Below are 25,256 nucleotides of genomic sequence, written 5' to 3'. Positions count from 1 at the left end.
CTTCCCATTTTGCTTAACTTACTGTGTTTGGGGTCTCCTTTTTGCAGGCTGCAGGTTCGTAGTTACCATTGTTTTTGGTGTCTGCCCCCAGTAGCTAAGGTTGGGTCAGTGGGTTGTGTAGGCTTTCTGGTGGAGGGTACTGGTGCCTATGTTCTGGTGGATGAGGCTGGATCTTGTCTTTCTGGTGGGAAGAACCATGTCTAGTGGTTTGTTTTGAGGTGTCTGTGAACTTATTAGGATTTTAGGCAGCCTCTCTGCTAATGGGTGGGATTGTGTTCCTGTCTTGCTGGTTGTTTGGCATAAGCTGTCCAGCACTGTAGCTTCCTGGTTGTTGAGTGGAGCTGGGTCTTAGTGTTGAGGTGGAGATCTCTGGGAAAGCTTTTGTAGTTTGATATTACATGGAGCTGGGAGGTCTCTGTTGGACCAATATCCTGAACTCAGCTCTCCCACCTCAGAGGCTCAGGGCTGACACCCGGTCAGAGCACCAAAACCCTGTCAGCCACATGCCTCAGAAGAAAAGGGAGAAAAAGAAAGAAATAAATAAAGAAAAAATAAATAAAATAAAAATATAAAATAAAGTTATTAAAATAAAACATTTAAAAAATTATTAAAAATAAAAAATAAAAAAGTAATAAAAGAAAGAAAGAAGAGAGCAACCAAACCAAAAAACAAATCCACCAATGAGAACAAGTGCTAAAAACTATACTAAAAACGAAATAAAACAAAACAAAAAAACGGACAGACAGAACCCAATGGTAAAAGCAAAGCTATACAGTCAAAATCACACAAAGAAGCATATACATACAACTGACAAAAAGAGAAAAAGGAAAAATATATATATATCGTTGCTCCCAAAGTCCACTGCCTCAATTTTGGGACGATTCGTTGTCTATTCAGGTGTTCCAGAGATGCAGGTACATCAAGTTGCTTGTGAGGATTTAATCTGCTGCTCCTGAGGCTGCTGGGAGAGATTTCCCTTCCTCTTCTCTGTTCTCACAGCTCCCGGGGTTCAGCTTTGGATTCGGATCCGCCTCTGCGTGTAGGTCGCCTGAGGGCGTCTGTTCTTCGCTCAGACAGGGCGGGGTTAAAGGAGCAGCTGCTTCGGTGTCTCTGGCTCACTCAGGCCGGGGGGAGGGAGGGGTACGGATACGGGGCGAGCCTGCGGCGCCAGAGGCCAGCGTGACGTTGCACTAGCCCGAGGCGCGCCGTGCGTTCTCCCTGGGGAAGTTGTCCCCGGATCACGGGACCCTGGCAGTGGCGGGCTGCACCGGCTCCCGGGAGGGGCGCTGTGGAGAGTGACCTGTGCTCGTACACAGGCTTCTTGGTGGCGGCAGCAGCAGCCTTAGCATCTCATGCCCGTCTCTGGGGTCCGCGCTGATTGCCGTGGCTCGCGCCCGTCTCTGGAGCTCGTTTAGGCAGCGCTCTGAATCCCCTCTCCTTGCGCACCAGGAAACAAAGAGGCAAGAAAAAGTCTTTTTCCCCTTCGACAGCTCCGGAGTTTTTCCCTGACTCCCTCCCGGCCAGCTGTGGCGCACTAACCCCTTCAGGCTGTGTTCACGCCGCCAACCTCAGTCGTCTCCCTGCGATCCGACCGAAGCCTGAGCCTCGGCTCCCATCCCCGTCCGCCCCGGCGGGTGAGCAGACAAGCCTCTCAGGCTGGTGAGTGCTGGTTGGCACCGCTCCTCCATGCGGGAATCTCTCCGCTTTGCCCTCCGCACCCCCGTGGCTGCGCTCTCCTCCGTGGCTCCGAAGATCCCCCCTCCGCCCCCCGCAGTCTCCACCCGCGAAGGGGCTTCCTAGTGTGTGGACACCTTTCCTCCTTCACGGCTCCCTCCCACTGGTGCAGGCCCCGTCCCTATTCTTTTGTCTTGTTTCTTCTTTTTTCTTTTACCCTACCCAGGTACGTGGGGGAGTTTCTTGCCTTTTGGGAGGTCTGTCTTCTGCCAGCGTCCTGTACTTGTTCTGTAGGAGTTATTCCACATGTAGATGTATTTCTGATGTATTTGTGGGGAGGAACGTGATCTCCGCGTCTTACTCTTCCGCCATCTTGAAGGTCCCTCCGGGTTTTCTTAACAGTGTTCTCTTTGCTTTGTATAATCTCCACTTAGCTTTTGTCGTCCTTAAGGTCTCAGCTCATATGTTAAAGCCTTAATGGAACCTTTCTTAACAACTCAGTCAAGGGTCCTGACAACTCTGCTGTACCATCCACGAGCAGTGGTTCTGCAGTGCACTAGGCTTCTGTTATCTTAATCATCTGTCTTTATCAGAAATTAGACTTATTTTCTTTTACTTATATAAAATAGGTAATGGAATGATACTGAGTTTGTACTGTAAGTCTGGGATAAAATACTTTATTGAAGATGTAAAATTTAAAACTGATTTTAAGTTCAGTCATATCTAAAGATGCTAATACTAAAGATCACTTTATAGATTATTATTCTCTCCTATACTAGCCCTGTTTTACACTTTGCCACAAGTACTAAAGCATGTATCAAAATGTTTTATAGGTTTACATTTCAGATGGTTAAAGACAGAATGTAGTAAAAGGATTGATGTTACATGAGTCTTTTCCTCTTCGCCTTACCTACGTGGAAGATATTGTACACAAATTTGTCACTCAGGAAAGACAACATAGCTTAGTCAAATTTCATCTTATTTGGGACATTCACCCTAGTTAATTAGTAACTAAATAAATCATTAGTCATTTAGTTCATGGATTGTAAATTTGGTTTCCTTTTGGTACAGGAAGGATTTAGAACCTACAACTTAAATTAACAAATTGCTTTGAGGCAATTGGTTTCCTTTCTAATTATTCTCTCAAACAAAAACATGTCTAATTTCACAGTTTTATTAAAGAAAACTTGTGTTATTTAATCTCTACAAAGTTGTGGGTAGGGGAAAAGAAACTTTGTTATATTCCTGGTGTCCCCTCTTAAGAGTATAGATAGCCTTGGTCAAGTGTTGGACTCTTTTCTCCCTGAGATGCTGCCTCTGAAGAGAAAGGAGCTGGACTAGATCAGTTGTTCTCAATCCAGTATGCCATGGTACCCTGGGTGTCGCAGAACTTTCCCAGCAGGGTCATTGAAGTTATATCATTCTATGACATTCATAATTGCTAAGAATGAGGATAAATTCTATTAGGATGATGTCTGTTAAATGAAATTTTGAGCTGAATGAGTCTCATGATGAGTAAAAAGTAAAGGAAATGCCATATTTATTGTGTATGTTTGACCCTAAAAATGCTGTTGTTTTGCTTAGTGAATTTCTTTTGGATACCAAAAAATAAAAAAATCAAAGATTTTTGTGAATGGTAGTACCTTAATTGCAATATTAATTCCTAGCTTAATCTCTTTGAGTATATATAATCTGATATGGGAAAGCTGGTACAAATTTTTTAAAAATTGAAGCCATTGGAGCAAAATGTGCTTTAGGTAAATGTTAATGCAAACCACGTTTCCAGTAAATTTCTTTAGTTTAGAATGTGTCATTGACCTCCTGAAACTGCTCTTTGAACAAATATTATCTCTCAGGAAAACAGTTGTAATTTCCAGTGAAAACGAAAAATAATTATTTACCTAGGAGACAATTCTACATAGATACTGATACATGTGGCGTTAGCTTAGAAGCAGTAAATACACCATCAATTAGTCGAATGCTCAAATGAGCCAGTCAGATACTTCTCACGAGTGCTCTGACTCACATATAGAAATATTTTATATTACAGAGTTTCCCAAAATATTAGCTTTCATAGAGTCTATGAAATGGTTATAGGTTCACCTCACTGTCTCTTAGAAAGGGGAGATTTTTCAATTGCTTTTAAGCAGAGATTAAGTGTTATGAATGTAAAAGTGTTATCAGTATGACAGCTTTTCTGCTAATGAACGTGATAACAATATTACATTTTAAAAATTGGATTCAAGTAAATTATTACATAAAAGTAAGCGTCACTTTTGCTATGGGAGTAATTCCCACTCCTTACAATATAAAGTAACATGTGAAGGTCTATGTTTTCTTTTATTTCTAATGGCTAATTAAATTTGGATCATTTCAGATAGAATAAAATAAGCCTTGTTTTGTGCCTTACTTGATTTCCAGAAACTGTTGACTAGTGACTGAATATTTGGGATTGGTCTTGTTATGTGACAGTAACTAACAAGACATTCCTGTGGGAACACGTTAAATGAGTATAAACCAGCCTAAATTAGCTGATATTTATTTGGCACTGTTAACGTATTTCATATGTGCAGAAACATATGAATTAGTGTTTATCTTACTAGCTTCTTGATAGTAAAATAGAAATGTATTGTAAATCAAATATTTTCTGAAAAGATTCTGGATGTATACATATTTTATTTTTATAAACCTATCTTTAAATATATAATGGGAATTAATGGTGTGTAAAACTAATATTTTATTGGTTATACACTTCACTTTTGAGAACTGAATAATTTTTTAAAAATCAAGCAAAAAAAAAAAAAAAAAAGTAAATTGCAGAGAGGCAAGAGCTCAAACCTAGAAAAAACTTTAGGACTGAATTCAGTAGCCATTATTTCCTCTGCTCACAGACGGAACTTCACTTGGATGATTTGCATGGGCAGTGTCTTAAAGGCGATTTGTCAGCCTGGAGACCGAGAGTCTAGTGTAAATGTGGTTACTGCTTGGAGCAGTAGTAACCACTCAGAGTATCAGCAGACTTTTATTAATGAGCTCGACACTATTTGATTTGATCACATCATTCATTCTCTTGCTTAAAATTCTTCATTCGTGTCTTTGGAGTCTTCAGTATAGTATAAATTCTTCGGCGTTGTATAGAAAGCAATTTACAATTTTTCCTGCCTTACATCACCTGCTTTATCTTCCCTTATTTGTCTTAGTCTGAAGGCTATACTGTAGGCAATTGCACTATAGCAATGCTTTTCACAGTTGAGGTTTTTATGCAAGATTCCATTTTATCTTCTTTGCAACTAGTAGAAGTTACTTTGAACTGTTCATGACTTGATTGTGAAGCTTTTCCTATCAAGAATACTTTTTATTTTCTCTTTTAAAGTAAACTTATGGTTAGAAATAAAAAGTGTAAATCAAGAGGAAAGAAGAATAGATATCATACTTTTTGTTTGTTTTTGAAATTTAAGCCTTAAAAATGAGGAAAAAAGGAAATATGATCCTTAGAGCTATTGACTTTGTTCTGTTATTCTATTACTAGAAATGGAGCAAAAATATATTTGAAGGAATCTCTGATATCACAGTAGGACTCAGAAAGCCAGCGTAAGTCACTGACTTTAATATTTCCAATATTTTAATATTAAATATTATTTAATATTTCCCAGTATTAAAGTCAGAGAAATTTACATGAAGAATAATTTACATGTACATGGGGGTTATGAGAATGCATTGGGCCTGTGAGACACACATACACACACCGCATATGTGCGTTCACAGATACACTCTCTTTTTATGTCTTCATTCTCTTCTATAACATTTCATTAAATGATGTGTTTTCTCAGCAGTCAGTGCTCAGCCTTTTTATTTTTATTTTTCTTATAGGAATGTATCATATATTTTAGTTATATTTTCTGTAATCCCATAAATATCACATACATACCACAGGACAGCATGGTATACGCGTGTCCAGACAAGTTAAAATCTAGGGATGGTTAATAAGTGTCTGAAGGATTCTCATCAAGGACTCATTATCAGGTATCACCAGTTTAAAGCATCAATATCTGTGTCAGAATTTTTACAAATTAACATAAATGGAATTAAAAATAGTTTTCTAGACATATAGTTGGCAAGAAAGTGTTGTTTGGTTATTTCTGCCCCTGCATAACTGCACTAGAAGAATTTGGTGAGCACAGCAGCCTAACTCTTTAAGGAAGTTGTGCCTTAGGTCTAGAGACCCTTTCAAACCTGTTCCTACTTAGAGCATTTTGTCATCTGATCCCACAGACCATTAGCAGAAACTGCCCTCAGTACATTTTCAGGTTTTCTTTGGTATGATCATTTCTTTCAATGTATTTGTTGTTATGCACAGAAAGACAAGAGAACAGGAAGCTCTTGGATCTTACAGAACAGGGATTCGTGAGTGTTTCATGTGGCAGAATTCAGTCTATGACTTGCTTTCACTGTGTAGTGATTGGCAGCAAGGTTGTTAGGGAGAGATTCTGACACCACAACTTTTCCTCTTTTCATTGGCGTTTACAAATGTGCAACAGAAAGAACCTAATAATTGTAACCAAATTGTCTTGGGCCAGTTTCTATGGTTTTAATTATGTCCTTTATAGTTAGCCGTTTCTGTGCCATTTCCTCTTAGATTCCTCAAACGAAATATGTTCAAAAGCACACTTACGCTATTTCTTCCCCCAAATTGTCTGTAACTCTGAAATAGCAGCGACTGTCCATTTTTTGGACAATCCCAAAGAATGGAGTCTTTCGTCACACCTCCTGTTCTGTTACACGGTACATGATAAAACAAATCCCGTACACTTTACCTCCGAAATATCCTGCAAATCTTCCCACTTCTGTCCCTCTCAGTCTCACCTCACTTATCTAAACTGTCATAACCTCTTTATGGCAATAGCCCTATAACTGGTTTTCCTGTTGTCCACTCTGGTTCCCTTCCAAACCATTCATCTCGTGGCCACCGCAGTGAGCGCTGGGAAATGTAAATACAATTGTGTCACCACTTGCTTAATGCTTGTTAAAGATTTTCCATGTGTTGTGGGATGAATACAAAACTCCTTAATAAGTTCTAAGTTTCCTGCACCATCGGGATTTCCCCCCATCTTTTCTTTCTCATCTCACATCCTTGATCTTTCTTCTGCTCAGAAGCTCTGCTTTTCTTTTTTTTTCCTCTGCTTCCTCTTTCAGATTAACCCCGACCCTCCTTCCTAAAATGCTCTGCCTTCTCTGCAGACTAAGGTCAGACTCACCTTTTTACGTAAGCATCACTTTTTTTGTTGAATCCTGACTCTCCTGAGTAGGTTGGATTCCATTATTATAGGAACTCATAGCCCTGGAGGGCTCTCCTTTGTTATTTGTATATATTTACATTAGTCATCATTTTCTGTCTCTTCCATTGCACTCTAACTCCCATTGAGGAAGTAGTCTTGCAAGTTTTTCTATACCATTTTCTCCCCCAGGACCTGGTACTGAGACCAACACTTAGTAACACTCACCAAATAGGAGAACAAATAGATGTAAAAACTTTTCAAATGCATATGATCTACAACACAGTGGAAATGAAATTACAAGCCCTTTATTGAAGCTTCAGGAGAGAAAAATCCTAAAAGTTTTCCAGAAAGCAAGGAGTAGTAAGTAAAAAATGTTTTCACTTATTAACAAGAATATAAGATGATTAAGTATCACGTTGTCTTTATTTACTGTCTTATCCATGTAATTTTGTTTTAAAAATATAAACATAATTTTAGTAGCTTTCTGCTAGTGATACAGTTCTCCATTTTTTCCAGTAAGGGCTTAATCTCTGAATTTTGGACTCTTAGTTTAATCTGTTTAATCATCTTTCTTATCCCACTGCCTTGTTTCTTCATTTGCCCACTTCCTTCACAATTTATAGTAGAAAATACATTTTACATTGACACACAGTACCCATGTTTTAAATAAATAATTATGGATGAATATGAATACATGCTCAGCATATAACCTGAGGAACATAGAAAGAAACACTACATGATTATAAGCTCCATCTTTCCTACCATGAACAAAAAAAATCCTACTTCCATCTGTGTGCAATATACTAGTAATGGCCTATAGGCTGATGAGCCTATGAGTAATATACATAGACTATTGAGTAGATGCTTTTATTTTGTTTAGGTCATTATTGATGAAAAGAGAGGAAATGTAATAAACTGAAATTTAATGTAATTTTGTGAAAATAAATGTATTCTGTAGGACTGGTAAGGGACAATGTGGAATCTCTTTCATTGAAATATTTAGTATAAGAAAGAACACTTACCATTTTGTTACGGTTGGTGTAGCATATAGCCTTACATAATTTCTAACTCATACCCTGGTGATCCTTCTTTCACTAAGTGAGTGAAAGAGAAAAAAAGTAGATTTTAAAATATATAAACTAAGATGTTAGCGTTTCTAAATGGAGGAGTATTTAGTGAAAGTGGGACTTAAGAAATAAACACTTTACATTAGCCTTTATTTTTTCCTAAGTTTAACTAGAAGTTAAATGTGTGGTATAATATATATCATCGCTTTATATATTTAGTATAAAATGGAGCCTAATCCTTTTTTAATTAATGTGATTATGATTTTTGCATGTGTTTGAATACTTTTTAAAAAATTATCCTAAGATTTAACACCATTTCAGTTAACAAAAAAGGAGAATTTATAATTTTTTTAATGAGATAAAATTTGGAGTCTTCTTTTTCATATAACATGCTCAATTTGGCGATCCACATCTAAATAATTACAGTGCTTATGAAAAAATGTGTCCTATTCTCTTAGCTTCTTTGTGAGCAGGAAGAGAGGGCTCTTCTGTGTATATCCAGCACTCAGTATGGCTGCTGTGGGCCTGTATTTATAAACTGTCCTTTGTCATATGTGCTCAAAGTTCAGTTTTGTAGGAAGTTGGTAAAGACCAAGGAATTATGAGCGAGGCATATTGATTCTTGTGGATCTATGGAAGGAATGGTAGGTCATTCCAAAATGCATATTTATGGGTTTTTAAGTAGTATTAAATTGAGATTAAGGGTAGAGATGGAATGCCTTTAAAATGTTGCATTTTAAAATTATATCTTTTGATCTCAATTAAAAAGACAAAAAACAAAACAAAGAAAAAAAACTCCAGGGATTGAATGTTTCATTGTTAAACTTCTTTAAGGAACAGTAAATCCAGGGTGGTGTAATTCAGGACATGGACAAAGGTACAAAGTTACCCAAATCATTTAATGATTAAGCTAAACAGTTATTCTAAAACACTCAAAGCACAAACTATGGGCTGATGTTCTCATATTTTAGTTTATAAAACCCTCATACTTCAAGATATTTTATCAAAAGTAAAAACTTTGGCAGATGTGTTTGGTTAATCCTATGAAAAGTATTCTATTCTCAGAGATTCATGATCAACATTAACTCATTAAAGTGACCTGAAAACTCCTTTGCTAAATAAAATATACTTAACTCAGAGTTGCCAGATGTATTTGACTGTAGACCCCTATGTCTGGTCAGCAAACTGGCTTTTCAGGGAACATGGGTTGGGATATAAAACTGTAACCCAAGATCACTTTAAAAAAATAGATATAAAAATCCTATAGTAATAAATTGCCAAACTCAAATCAAAAGTGCATTTACATTAAGGACAAAAGCAAACAAAACAAAATATCAAACAAGCAAAAGGGTATATACTAAATATTATTACCTCATGGATAGAAAGAGGTGGAATGATATTAATTCTTATTTATATCTTCGTTATTTGTCTTGTAATAACAAGTGCACATTCCTGTTTTTTTGGAATTGAAAATATTAGAACTGTAAAAAAATTACCATCAGGTAAGATTTACCCAGGGAGTGTAGGTATGGCTTCTTATACATATATATTAATAAACTACTTTATTACAATGAATTGGACATAATATTTTACAGGAATGATAAATTCAACCTATCCCAAAATAAAATAATTTATATCCCTCTCCATCTGCGAAATTTTTCCTACTGTTTCTTTTCTTATGCCGATATTATCTGTTGCCTTTATTCCTTGATAGGCATATTGATAGGCAATAGGTCACTGATAGGCAATAGGTCATATTGAAAAAAAACAACAAATATTGGTTGAAAACCAAACAAAGCATTGTATCGTTCATGAGCTGTGTTTGTTCATATGATTCTAGTCATATAGTCAATCTTTGTCCTTATTGATTGTGGAAGTGTTGGATGATATGAAATCTCAAGGGCATTTCTCTGTTTCTGGTACATGTTGGTGGTAGTCAAGTTCTGAGTTGGTATTTAAAGACATATTTAACTAGTTGGCATTTCGTCCTCCAATCTGCATAGTTTAAATGCATGTTCACTTGATTAAAAAAAAAAAAAAAAAACTTTCCAAAGTCCTTGCTATAAAATTCCTCAAGGGTTTTTATTCTGTGACAATGATCTTTAAAGTAGACATTGTCTCAAGTGAGTATTCCTATAAAACTAAATTGCATTCAGGCAGAAATGGCTATGTGAAAGATTTTTGAAATTCCAGTTTAAGCCCAGTATTGTGAATACTGACCACAATTATGAAAAAAACATAAATATATGAATGGCAGGAATACTCTGCTTCTCAAAATGCATAGAATTTCAAAAACTAGGTATATTTCATTTCATAAGATAGAAAATTCATAAGTTATATAAAATTAAATACATATTTAAATGATAGCCTTGAGTATGAGTTAATATGTTAAATAATATAAAAAGAGAAAATTGTACTTTTTTTTTCAAAATATTATGATTTTAACATTTAAATCTTAAAATATTACCATATAATGATATGCTTAGTAGTTACCTGTCAGTGAATTTTAAAAATAGATACATATATAATATACATATGTACAGCCTTTTGTATAATCACAATAGAAATTCTTTCATTTAATCAATCTCAGGGATAAGTAGTCCTTTTTTGTAAATAAGTATTCCTTTTTAGAACAAGTCACTAGCCTGATATTGACATTTTGGCCCAGAAATAACACCTAACTTTTTTTTTTTTCCCTTATTGCATTACCAAGAATTAGTTGCCCCTTTCTGTAAATGACGACAGTGAACCCTCCAAAGGTCAACTGATATCAGCAGAACCATCTTTCTAAATAGTTAAAGATTATAGGTTTACCTTGCAAATTGCCTAACTCTTCTTTTTAGAGCCCTCCACACTTGCCCACGTTTCCACTTCCCCTAGCAGTTAAGAGTTACAGGAAGGAGAAAAAATTGGACACGATTACAGATATTCATTAACCCATGGGTGGTTTTCTGCTGCTAACAGCTCTGTCAGCTAATCCACAGCAAAGAGAACAGACACGCTGTTTTCTCATTGCCATTCTCTTCCTCCACAGTCCCTCACTCTCTTGCTAATAGTACATTTAGCTTTTTGTCAAGTGGAGAGGGCTTTTTAACACTTATGTGGAGATATTGGATCCTTATATTTGACTCATTTTTGTGTTTCTTTTTCTTTTATGCCGGGGCTGTCATATAAATAACAAAATTACTAATGAATTCATTGAAGGTTCTTAGGTATCAGGCATTTCACTGAGCATTAGGCCACTTAATTCTCATAATAACCAAATGAAGAAGTTAACATGATTACATTTACTTTTCAGTTGAGGAGCATGATATTTAAAAAGCTTAAGTAGTTTCCCTAAGTATTAATCAAGTTATGAATTAAATGTTTGATTATTAATTTATGGTGTTATTGCTAGTAGTAATTAGTGTTATAAAGTTGAGGTCAAAATCATTCACTTTAGATTTTAGAAACTGTCTTTGTGTAGACTAAGATGTCATGTATCTGCATCTCTAACATACAGCGCAGTGCCTGGCACTAGTAAACCATCAATAAGTGTATTTGTATGAATAAACATGACTTACCTTTACGATATTAGTTCATCCTTTTTCCATTTTAAACATTTGATTAAAATATTATAGCACTTACTGGTTTTATAGAAATCATTTTTAAATTTAAAATTGATAAGTATTTTTACAGTAGAGAAATTATAAGAAAAATATATGCATTTGCAGCTTTCCATTTCAAAGTCACTCACTATAAATGAATCTGAGTAACTTGCATGCATATTAAAGAAACAAAAAGGCAAATAGAACATGGTGTGATATTGGTTTATTTTTATATCTTATATTGTAGTAAATTATTTAATTTCAAATGTTTAGGCAGGGGATACGTGATGATAAACAAAAATTTGGTTACAATTAGGTATCCATTAAAATTAAGCATTTAAGTGAGCTTTTTTTCTTAAATATTATGGCCCAGTCACAAAACAACATTAAATTTGATTACTAGAAAATTTGAAGGTAACAGAGTGTTTACTAATATCCACCAGTTATGATTATTTATTTTTTAATTCTATATTATTAAATCCTACTGCTACTTTGATTTCAGGATATAATTTAAATAGTTTACCTTGGGCTTTGACTGACTGAACAGATGTATCTCTTTTATAAGAAGGCAAAATAGGATATTTTGATTATGAATGTGCTGTATTTGAGCACATTCTTGGATTTAATTTATCAGAAAATCTGTGCCATCATTAAAATCACTTCTGGGTACAGAGACAAAATAATAATTAACTGAACTTCATCAATTATGATCAGGGAGAAGAGGCAGTTTTCATTTAATAATGGCTCGAAAGACATCTGTGAATGAAATAAGATAACAATCTATATTAAAATGTATTATAATCACTGAGTAGCTTCAAATCCTTATACAGCACATTGTAGCATTCACAGTGCTAGGAAAAATAGCTAACGTATAAATGAAATATTAATGTTTATGCATAATAAAATAAAAGGGTATTTCAATGCTAAAACTGCCTTAGTCTCAAGAATTATATAATAAAGTAACAGTAAACTGTGTATCTATCTCTCCTGAAAGTGCACTTTTTACGTTCCTTCATAAAAGTAGCTGAATTATTGTTTAGAAAGATAATTTATATGAACAATATTAAAATATTTTTATTTGAATGATTGACATAGAAGAGTAATATAAGTTTTCATATTTCTTTAAAACATTCCTAGTTGCGTCGCCTATAACCAAAATGGTATGTAATAAGTTGGAAGATATTCTTAACATTCTCCACGTGTTGCATGTAGATGCTCTATTACTAGTATCAGAAAGTGATGCTGTGTCCACATAATGTGATCAGAGTAGTCTGGTCTCTGCCTTTTTATTAAGTTTCCCCATGTGTTAGTATTTACTTTTGTAAAATAAAAACATGCAACAAGTAATTTTCAAAATACTTTTAAAATCTAACTTTTATAATTCTAGAGGAGGTTTGAAAGACTTTTTTGTTTAAATAATGTGAAGATCCTATCTTAGAATTTGGTGTTAGTGCAAATTCTGCAGAATTCCCTTCTAAACTGTTTCTACCCTTCAAATAATGTGATTCTTTACATAAATACAAGAGAACGTAAGGGAAATAGTTGCGGAAGTTCATGTGAAAGTGAATCCCAACAACGAAGTCAAGATTATAAAGTTATTGTAGGCAAATCTCTCTCTAATGTTTGAAAATAATTTGTTTCTTCCATAAAACATAAGCTGGATACTTTTGTTATTATGATAGTTATGTAACTAACCTGATTGCCTGAACTTAGTACTAATGTATGCAAGATTCACTCACTAACATGAATGGGATTTTGGGTAAAACTTTTGATTAGTAAATCGTGAAATATTGTCAGTTTAATTCAGTAATTCAAACTGTTTTTAAATATGTTAGTGACAGAAAGTTTAGAATGTTAACAAGACTAAATAAATACAAGTTTTATATTTGAATACTAAATTTGATTTTATAAAAAGACAAATTTTTAGTTATACAATTTGCTCGCCTATTACCCAAGCAGAATGGGTTTCAATAAGTAAGTCAATGCATTTTAAATTTCCAAATTTTGTATTTATCATATTAAGTAGTGCTAACTAAACAAATGATGGAGTTACAAAAGCGAATTACTAAGGAAAATAAAACCTAATTTACTTGTTTATAAGTTCTCGAATATTTCAAAAGGTGGTGGGAAAGTCATTTGCCTCTTTTGACAAAGAAGTATTTAGCCTTGCCTCTTAGTTCTATTAGATTCCACCATTAAGGCAGTGGTGAGATAAACATTTTTGTGTGCTCTTTCTTTAATGAACTGTATTTAGTTTATATCTAAACAGGCTAAATAGCTAGGTGATTTAAATGTGGGCAACAGAGATCTGTGTATTTTACATTCAGACCCTCATTCATTCAGGAAATATTAATGCACATCATTATGTTCTTGGTAGTAATATAGGTGCTCAGGCAACATAGATGAAGAAACCACATGACTCTGTCCTAATAGACTCCATTCTTATAGAGGTTTATGGACAATGGGCATCAAACCCAGCAAATGACTAAAACTATTATATATTTTTTTTAATTAAGCAGGATAAGAAAGACTACATATGTAGTACATATGCTGAGTACATATGATGGTCAGGATAGAAGTAAAGACTTGAAGGATGTGAGGAGATAGCCATGACAATATCTCGGCAATAGGGTCCAGCCAGAGAGAGCAGTCCATGCCAAGACCCTGAGTCCGGACCATGCCTGTCATGTTGGTCAGAAAGCAAGAATGCCAGTGTAGCTGGGGCAGAGCAAACCACAGGGAGGAAAGTAGAAAATTAGTCCAAAAGGGATAGGGAAGGGTCAGATACAGGAGTGCGCTGGAGACAAATGAAAGATTGTTAGTTTTTAGTCTAAGTGAAATAGAGAGCCCTCTCAGGCCTTTAAAGTACTTAAGTAGAGGAATAGCATGGCCTGACCCATGTTGTCATAGGGCAACTCTGGCTGACGGGTTGACTATAAGCTGTTGGAAAAAGGGTGGGGATGTTTACTGCAGTGGAGGGAAGAGAAACTGATGGCAGGGATCATTGTGGTAGTAGTATAAATGGTGAGTAGTGATTGTGGAGTCTGGTTATATTTTGAAGTTAGAAGCAGTGGAGTTTGCTAAGAGATTGGATATGGGTTGTTATAAAAAAAAAAAAAAAGGTCCAGGATGATTCCAGGATTTTGGCTCAAGAAAGCTCTATTTGCCACCATCCGATGATGAAGAGTTTGGGGGGAGCAAATTAAGAGAGGAAGTTTAGGATTCCATTTGGACATGTCAACTTTGAGATGTCTATTAGAAAGAAAGGGAAGGCATTGAGAGGAGCTGATTGACGGTTGGCTGCTGTGTGGCTGAGTGACTGGAGGACAGTGAATTAGGGGTGATCTCGGAAGACGAGGTCAGAGAAGAGCCGGGTGTTCGGGATTTTACTCTGAATGTGAAAGAAGGGCATTGAGAGTTATAAACAGAGAGGGAACAAGATTTGACCTATAATTTAAAAGGATTATTGTGTTCTTGGGCTAGATATTTAAGTATCCTCTGCCTCATTTTCTCTTGGGGAGAAGGAACAAAAGTCATTTATTTATTACAAAAATATTTATTGACTTAGAAGATAATATGTTGACGTCAATGTTTTAGAAGCTGTACTGACATTGTTACTCATGAACCTAAGCAGTGGCCCATTTAATGAGCCCCTAAGAGAAACCAGCAGACGAGCCTATTCAAAATCAGAGGAAAACTCTAAAAGTAATTCAGTGTATTCATCTTTATCAGTCTTTTTTTAAAAAGTTGATTTTGCTTTTGTATAATTATACCAAACATGCAACAACTGGTTTCATTTTCTTATCATTTTAGGGGTCTTCATTTTCATATCAATTTAGAGAGCATTAAGGTATACCAAGTCCTTTAAGTGTAAGTGTAATATTAATAAATAAGTGAAAGGCTCACATGATTTTCCCAGGTCAAGTAAATGGAATGTTGCATAAGGATTATAAAAAATGATTGTAAGTATAGATTTAACTACAACCATATCAAGGAAATTAAATACCTTGTAATATGGTTTATTCAGCAAAATGTATTAAGATTTACATAGGTTGTGATAGGTATTATCATTTGTACAGTTTGGTAGATCGAAAAGCATAGCCATAATATTTTGTGGCCCCTCTCATGAAGAGACGGAGTCTGTTTCCACACTCCTTCAATCTGGGATGATCTTGTGACTTTCTTGGGCAAGTAGAATGGGCAGATCAAAGCTAGGTCTTCAGAGGGCTTGCAGCTGCCATGCCAAAAAGGAAGCTGGTTGAGTTGATTGGAGGCTGAGAGGTCTCATAGAGAGAAACTGGGTGCCAGAGCCAGCAATGAACCCTGACCATAGACCGCAGTGGTGAGACCATCCTGGACCTTCCATTCAGCCAGACTTCTAGCTGAACACAGCTGCAGGTGTGAGCCCAAGAAAACCAGAGGAGCTTCCCACGGAACCATGTGAGATGATAAATTGTTACTTTTTTAAACCACTAAGTTTGGGGGAGTTTGTTATGCGGTAATAAAAAACTGAAACATGCATGAACTATTTTTTGGAGTTTGTATATATTATTTGAGCAGGGTTTAATTAAGTGTTCTTTTGTTCATTTAGCAGTTAGTTACTGGATAGCTGCTATGTACTTCGTTCTAAGTGTTGTAGGAAAATTATAAAGTATAAATACTGTCATTGAGGTTGATAATAGTTGAGTAGGGTTGATAAATATTTAACACTAAATATATATATATATATATATATATATATATATATATATATATATACATCTTTGTAAAAGTGTAGCTATCTAAGACATGAACTCATATATACTTTAGAAATTCATCAGAAACACTGTAACTTGGGATACAAAGAAGTCTTCATGAGGGAGGTCATATTTGAGCTGGGGTTTCAAAAAATGGGAATTCTTGGTGGTATTGGAGAAAGAGGATTTTCAGTTGAAAGAAACAGATTGGGCAAAAAGTATACATTGGGGCATGGGTTATATATATTATGATGAGCAAACAGTCCAAATAACAGGTAAAGGGGAGATAAGTGAGAGAAACGTTGAAGAAAAAACAGGTTAGATCCAGCTTTGCAAAGCTTTGCAAAGATTTATCAAATGATTATTATTTCTGCTACTTTTTCACCTTATTTCACCTTACTAGAGGCACCTTATTTATTTTATTTTATTTTTATTTATTTTATAAATTTATTTTATTTATTTATTTTTGGCTGCATTGGGTCTTCGTTGCTACATGCGGGCTTTCTCTCATTGCGGTGAGCAGAGCCACTTTGTTGCTGTGGGCGGGCTTCTCATTGCGGTGGCTTCTTTTGTTGCGGAGCACGGGCTCTAGGCGCGCGGGCTTCAGTAGTTGTGGCACGTGGGCTCAGTAGCCGTGGCTCGCGGGCTTAGTTGCTGTGCGGTATGTGGGATCTTCCCAGACCAGGGCTCGAACCTGTGTCCCCTGCATTGGCAGGCCGATTCGTAACCACTGCGCCACCAGGGAAGCCCCTGGATTCTAGTTAATTCTATATGCACCGCGTATCTATTGCTGAATAACAAGCCACTGCCAAACCCAAAACTTTGTAGTTTCTCACAATTGTGTGATGGGTGACTGGGGCAGTTTTTCTGCTGTTCTCACCTGTGATTACTCTTTCGGCTTCAGTCACGTGACAGCCTCACAGGTGCTGGAGAGTCCAAGATGGCGTCTCTCTGCTGCGCAGCTGTTGGTGCTGGCTGGCAGCTGGGACATCCTGGTTTTCCTCCACATGGCCCCTCATCCTCCAGTTGACTATATGGGGCTGCTGCACAGCACCATAAGTGAGAACAAGAACTTCAGTGTCTTCAGAACTTCCAAGACTTGGAAGTCTTGGTCTTAGACTTCCAAGAAAGTGAGAACAAGAACTTCAGTGTCCCCTAAGGTCTAGGCTTATGCAACTCACACAGCATCACTTCCACAATACTCTATTGGTCCAAACAAGTCAATAGGCCAGCTTAAATTCAAGGTCAAGGAGAGACAGACTGTACACCTTAGTGGGAAGTACAGCAATATCATGTTGCAAAGGAGAATGAACATAAGAATTGATTTATTGGCAGCTATTATAATAATATGTCACACCACAAATTAGAAAGTGTTCTTCAACAGTGAGAATCCAGTTGCTTTTTTGAACCTGAGATTGATATATCCAAGCTGTGTTTAAAGAATATGAATATGGCCTTTATGAGTGGGTTGCATTAAAAGAAGGACAAACTGAAGACCAGGAAGCAAAGCAGGAGATTTTTTTCTGGTAGTTCTGGTCATGGTAACACATGTCTGAATTAGGAAATGTACATTTTATCTATAAACAGAGATTTGCTTTTAATGTGTAGTTATGCAAAATATAGTAAGCCCTTCAATAACATTTGAATTCTTAAAAATATATAAATTATATTTTTCCTCATTCGATTTCCTACTGAAGTGTAAAAGTTATACGAAGTTGTTTACATTCTCAAATATAAATTATTTTAAATAAAGTAAAAAACATATTCCACAGAAAGGTCTATTGTTATCAAACAGCTGTTCTCTTTGGTTGTATGAAGGCTCCATCTGAATAGTCTTAGAATTAGCTTGGCTGGTATATTGCATAGAGGCAGCTGAGAAAATAAACTGACATGAGTCAACTATTATGACCTGGCAGCTTACACAACATTTCTGAACATAGAGCAAGTGAAATTTTGCCGAAATGTTCTGGAGACCTGGAGTTAAGAAAACAGAAAAAGAACAGAACATTTCCTGCCTCAGAAGCAAAATGATAACACGTACCCTACTGTTTCTCTTCTGTCCCTTGGTTTATCTACCTGTGTGCCTACCCATCTTCCTAACTATCCAATGGTTTATACTGTGCCTTAAAAAGATTTAAGATAATTGAATATTTATGATATGTAACTTAGACAAATACATAGATATCTTAAAAGGCTGGAAAAGGAATTTCTGTAGTTTAAACATTGAATAGCACATCTTCTTGGTCATCATAATCAAGCTGTGTCTGCTTGTTCTGTATAGAAGTTGCAAGGAGTATCCAGAAGTATACAGGGATTTTTTTTGACAGCTTTATAAAGGTGTAATTTACGTACCATAAAAGTCATTCATGTTAAGTGTAAAGTTCAATCATCTTTAATATATTTACAAAGCTCTGCAATCATCACCACAGTCCAGTTTTAGAACATTTTCATCACCGCATTCCTACCATCAGTCCCAAGCAACCATTAGTATGCTTTCTGTGTCTTTTCTGGACATTTCATATAAACAGAATCATACAATATGTAGTCTTTTACATCGGGCTTCTTTCACTCGTCATCTTTTTTTGGCTTGCTCATATTTTAACATGCGTCAGTACTAGATTCCTTTTTATTGCTGATTTTTTATGTTGCAAATCTTATTTCCCTCCAACATTGCACATATATGCATGTTTCATAGCCTTACTTTTTTTTTTTTTTTTTTTTTTTTAAGCTAGTAGCAGTGCTATTTCTAATGCTATTTTAGCAATTCTACTTTGGGAACATCTTATAACAATTTCTATGCTGTTCCCTTACTTTCATATCATCAATAGCTTTGTACAGATAATCGATCTACTTAGAGACTCATTTTTAGGGGCACCTAGCAATGGTTAACTCCTCAAGTCTTTCCTGTATACAGTTGTCCCTCTGTATCCACAAGTTCCACATTTGTGGGTTCAACCAATCACAGATTGAAAATATTTGGGAAAAAATTTCTGGAAAGTTCCAAAAAACAAAACTTGAATTTGCCGCATACAAGCAACTATTTACATAGCCTTTGCAACTTATTTATAACTATTTTTATAGCATTTACATTGTATTAGGTACTATAAGTAATCTAGAGATGATTTAAAGTATACAGAAGGATGTGCATAGGTTATATGCAAATATGAATACTATGCCATTTTATATAAGGGACTTGAGCATCTGTGGATTTTGGTATCTGTGGGGATCCTGGAACCAGACCCCACGGGATACTGAAGGATGACTGTGTATGGAACACACACACACGGAATATATACACGTATATCTATACCACATGTATATACTGAAAAATGTCTCTCTGTTAAAAAAAAAAAAAAAAAAAGACTACTGACTATTGCTATTTTTTTTGAATTCTATTTTACTTATTTTTTTTTATACAGCAGGTTCTTATTAGTTATCTATTTTAAACATATTAGTGTATATATGTCAATCCCGATCTCCCAATTCATCCCACCACCACCCCCTGACAATTGCTGTTTTGATGGGGAATAGATCTAGTGAATTCTGGTGTCTATGTTTTCTTGACACGCATTCAAAATGTTTGTGTAAGTCACCCATGAAATTCAGTCTATTTATTTTACATGCTATTCAAATATACTTCGTGATATTTTGGCTACAGTTTTTGGCTACTAATCAAAATAAGACTATATCTGTTTGATGTAGGAAAAAAAGCTTAAAAATTATATTTTCTCAACCAAAATATTGTTCAATATAAGACCCCAACTACTAAGTGGCTTTATGAAATGCGCTTTGGTTTTCAAGAGAGTCACGATGAGAAGCAGTGTGCCTAATTTGAAGGTTTTAATTGTAATTCATATGTGTTTCTTTAGCATTTGTGGAATCCAACATCTGGAACGAATAGGAAAGAAGCTGAATCTCTTCGACTCCCTTTATTTCTGCATTGTGACGTTTTCTACTGTGGGCTTTGGGGATGTCACTCCAGAAACATGGTCGTCCAAGCTTTTTGTTGTTGCCATGATCTGTGTTGCTCTTGTGGTTCTCCCCATACAGGTAAACACAACCGTGTTAAATTTTGTAGGAACCTGCAAAGTCTTATGAAATCAAATTCTTCCACATTTAATAAAAAAATGCAGGGTGACTTGTTAACCTAACAATAATATATTAACACCTGCTATTATTCCATCCAGTCCATTAATTACAATTGTAACAGAAATGCCTTTTTGCATTGTATTAGAAACATTGAGGTTTTTTTTCCCTCCAGTCACAATTGATAGCTCACATTTCATTTCAATTCTTCAAGGTGCTTTCTTTCAAATGTAGAGTATTTATGTTAATTATAGGATTGTAGGATAGTATATTTTTAAATTATAGAATGATAGCTCAAGGAAATACACTTGTGAAGGGTTGATTTCCCTTGAGTCTTGAAAATACATCTAAAAGCCATATGTTGTAATGAATAAAAATTGTTTCCATAAGCTAGTCAACTAAAACAAAATCTGAAGATGATACATAGCTATCATGCAGCATTTTGGAGAATGGATAAGGAGATAGCAAAGGGACAGAGATATAAAATGAGACCAAAGATACATAGAGGCAATCTTCAACTTTTTCCTGCAATGAACTCTGGGTGTCCATGGGTGGGCAGGTCAGAAACAGGATGTGGCCAATACAAATCAAACGTGCATGTTCCATTACAGAACCATTGGCCACAGTGTATCGAAATATACTTTACATAGGTATAAAAATGATCTTCCTGTTCCTATCCAATCATACATGTCATCCTTAATGACACACCTCCCCTATACACTCCACAACCCTTAGATACCAGCTACTAAATAACTAGAATGTGGCCTTTCATTTGTGGTAAGGGTATCTCCCCTTGCAGGAGATGTGGGCTGAAGTTGATATAAGAATGTGGGAGAAAAAAGTGAGGCTTTTCTCTTTGACTCAGTGCATGACATATATAGCTGCATACCCTACTGGACAGAGCAGAGGCACGGACCTCTTAGTGCCCTGCTATGATACAATAGGAAAATCATATTACTGTGTTTCCTGAAGACCTGAAGGCCCTGGGAGGCATTAGCAAGCTCTGCAGCCATCCTTTGAAGAGCCTCTTGTTGAAGGGAACACTGATTATTTGAATCTCAAAGACTTTCATTTAAGAAATTGAGTATACTTAGTAAACAACAGATGTATTGCATTGATTTTTATTTTCACGTCCAGTGTTTTTCATTCACATGTGGAAAATGCATTACAGTTTGAACAGCTGGCCTATTTGTGGATGGAGAGACAAAAGTCAGGTGGAAACTATAGTCGACACAGAGCTCAAACTGAAAAGCACGTTGTTCTGTGTGTCAGCTCACTGAAGATTGACTTACTCATGGACTTTTTGAATGAATTCTATGCTCATCCAAGACTCCAGGTACCTTTAAACAGATCATACCTACTAACATTGTCAAAGTCAGTTAATCATGGTACAGCCTGTGTTCTGCAGGATTTTTATTTATACACTCAAATTTAGAAAGAGAAAATGAAGAACTACAAATATAACCAGGAACATAGAAAAAAATGCTGGAGGAATACACAGTATGTTAAGTTTCCTTCTGTATCTATACTGAAAGACAGATGGAATTATGTTACTGCTACAAAGAAAGGTTTTCTTTGATTAAAATGATTGCTTTTTTCTCCCTTGGGTAATGCATAAATGATATTTTTATGATACAGTGAAATTTAACATAAAATATAATAAAACAATAAAAGAATCATTTCAATATCATCTGCTCACTTGAATATTTCAGAATTTTATCAAGTGTTGCTGATAGAAATGTGGAAGTCTGGAAGTTCCATTTTTCCTTTTGTTTCCTGGAGTGAAACTAGGTCTTATTTATAGTAATAATAAATGACCAGAATTTGGGAAATAACTTGCTGATTGAGATCATAAATTCAGAAAAATCTCTTCTTCTGTCTATGCAGACAAAGTCCTCGGTTACTTCTTCCACTTGCCATGGTTCTGGGTCAGTGTAGGCTTAGGTCATCTCCTTTGCTGCTCAAGGCACTTAATCTAGTCCAAACAGCAAAGAACTACTTGAATTTCTTGTGTTTTCCCAATAAATTTGTGGCAAGAGTTTGGATAATCCTGAGGTCAAGACAGTGCTGAATACATCAATTATCTCTCCCTTAAATAAAGAGATTTTTTTTCTTGAATATTTTAGAGAACTTTTAAAATACTATTTTTTGGATTAAAAAAAATCTAATTTAGAAGTGATACTTATATAACATATTCTTCTGTTTTTGCATAAATTATTTTTCATTTTTTGCAGGAATTCCATATTTAATGGTTAGGTTTTTTTATTATTCATATTAAATAATTTCAGATGCTTATTATAACCCACAAAGAAAATCTATTTTAGGGAAAATTCGATCCTTCCAAATTTTGATCCCTAGTAATTTATTTTGTCTAATATCAATATGGAGAATTCTTAGCACTCCAAAAATTCCTACTAGATATATTATAAAGTGATAAAATGGTGAATGTTTACCAGAGAATTTGAATTCTTATAGATAAATTATTTTAAATTCTTACAGATTTTAAGTTCTTACAGGTTGCTTTTTATTTTCTCCAAAAGACCATTATTTTGAAATATTTTGATCTCAAACTTTTAAATTTAAGTTACTTTGTCAGTATTATCAATATTTTTGTGAATCTTTTTCCATTCAGATAGTCATCAGAATATTTTCAATATTATCAGTTCATAATAATATTACCAAATGATACAAATTACCATCACAGTTTTTATTCTAAAAGTAACAATTCGAAGTATGAATTGATCCTTAGGACTTCTGGCTGGTATGCAATTTATCTTTTAGAATCAGCCTGAAGTTGTAACTGAAAACTTCATAGACTGGAAGTGTGTGCTGAGTATAAGCACCGATTACCTTCCCTTCCTGGTACTAATAAAATTGAAAAAGATCAGGATGAATATAGTGATTTATGAGATTTTTATATGTCTGTTATGTTTATTACTGTATCATTTTATTTAACACTAGGTTTTAAATGCAAACTTTTATTTGTTAGTAAGAGTTAATTTCTACTTTATCATATTTCAAAATGTTCTTAGATATTCTATTTACCTACGTAGTATAAAACAAAGCATTATTGTCTCTATCCCATGGCCCACTTTGTTTTGAGTAGGATTATTATGTGGTGATTTTGTGTCCTACTGAAATGGATGTGCAGGTCCGAAGGGTCCTACAGATTCCGATGTGGTCACAAAGAGTCATCTACCTTCAAGGTTCAGCCCTTAAAGATCAGGATCTGTTGCGAGCAAAGTGAGTATATCTCTTCAATATTTTCCATCTTGTAGTGTTTTAATATCTTTTCTCTCCTCCAAATTTTAGCAGTTTTCAGTGTTGCAAGGTGTGTTTTTGAATACAGGCTTTTGCTTTAGTCCCACTGCTGGTCAAATTGGAAGGTTAAAGATATAAAATCCACGTATTTGCTCCTCTTTCTCAGGGCAGGGATATTCGGCAGACCACGTCCACACAACACGATGAGAAGTGTGGTGTCGTGTAATTATCTCAGGCTGCTGGGAGGTGAGCTGAGTTATCCAGACTCAAGGAGAGTCATCTCCAAATCCCTGGATACTGTTTTTATTCCACAGATAAAAATCTTGGGCTAAAATTGTGTGAGATACCAAAGCAGTTCGCGTTAGGGTTTACATTTAAGGAGCTTGTATTATATACTGGGCAGGTAACAATTGTGTTGCCTGGTGTCTGAGATGAAAGAGTCCTTGGGGACTGAAAGAATCAGAAAGGTGACAGGGGTCTTAGTTTCTCTCTTCTTATTGTGTAGATGCCAGCCCACCCGGCTTAAAGGTGACATAGTCTTACACATTTGTCACAGGTCATGAGGGTCATTTCATGGGGGCAGAGTGAGAGGATGGTTGGTTAGACTGTAGACACTGGGGAATCAGGGCATCTGCAAAACAGCATCCTTAGTTTCAGAAGCCAGAAGAGATCCTTAGCGCAGGTAGCTTTGCTCAACGTTTTCTCTTGTTTTACAAGTTTTAAACATATCTTCATGTTTATCCTTGAGTTGTCTTACAAACTCTTTTAGGCTTAAAAGTATCTTCCCTCAATTTCATAACATAAGTGTTGTTTGTTGTTCTTTGTTGTTGTTTTGTTTTTTTTCCAGAACGCTTGAGTATGTGTGTTAGTGTGTGTGTTGGTGCATGTTCTCCATGTGTTTGTGTGTGTTCTGTGTTTCTTTATGCATGTTCTCTGTGTGTTTGTGTTTGTGTGTGTATGGTGGAGGGGGTGTGTGGGTGACGGAAAAGAACAGAAGAAAATTTCCAAACCCCTTTTTGCTGCTTACTCCTGCAAAAGATGACTAGATAGCTCATAACAGGAAATCTGACATTAGTTTTGATTTATATATGATAGGTCAGTTTAACTGAGATTTTTCCAAAGATTTAATAACTTCTGAAACAAAAAAGTCAGTAGAAACTGTCAGGATATAATGAATGGTACATAATTGGAAAACTAAGCTTCTTCGAGAATATATTGGATGGGCCAAAAAGTGCCTTCAGTTTTTTAAGTAAAAATAAAAGACACATTTTTCATTTTCACCAAGAATTTTATTGAACCACATATTCAGCTTTTTGTTCCACTACCTTCTGCCATTTTTCAGGCAACTTCATAATTCCATCTTCCCAAAACTTTTTATCTTTTTGAGCAAAGAACTGTTCCAGGTGCCTTTTACAGTCTTCCAGGGAATTGAAATTTTTTCCATTAAGAGAATTTTTAAAGACTGAAATAAATGGAAATCTGAAGGGGCAATGTCTGGAATACGGCGGATGAATCATAACTTCCCAGCCAACCTGTAACAGTTTTTGCCTGGTCATCAAAGAAACATGA

At 35.5% G+C, this 25,256-nt stretch overlaps 1 protein-coding gene across 11 annotated transcripts in view; it reads left to right on the top strand.

Annotated features, from left to right (window-relative positions):
- Positions 1 to 25,256, top strand: part of KCNT2 (potassium sodium-activated channel subfamily T member 2) — a 379,220-nt gene that overhangs the window by 170,185 nt on the left and 183,779 nt on the right. For all 11 annotated transcript variants that reach the window (XM_059942834.1, XM_059942832.1, XM_059942830.1 and 8 more), the window contains 3 exons: positions 20,210 to 20,390; positions 21,598 to 21,762; positions 23,533 to 23,669. In XM_059942834.1, coding sequence (XP_059798817.1) covers positions 20,210 to 20,390; positions 21,598 to 21,762; positions 23,533 to 23,669 — 483 coding nt within the window. The remainder of the gene's footprint in view (positions 1 to 20,209; positions 20,391 to 21,597; positions 21,763 to 23,532; positions 23,670 to 25,256) is intronic.

This window comes from Balaenoptera ricei, chromosome 1 (genome assembly GCF_028023285.1).
Source record: "Balaenoptera ricei isolate mBalRic1 chromosome 1, mBalRic1.hap2, whole genome shotgun sequence".
Lineage (NCBI taxonomy): Eukaryota > Metazoa > Chordata > Mammalia > Artiodactyla > Balaenopteridae > Balaenoptera > Balaenoptera ricei.
Note: the sequence above shows the minus strand (reverse complement) of the source record. Positions and strands in the feature narration are given on the sequence as shown.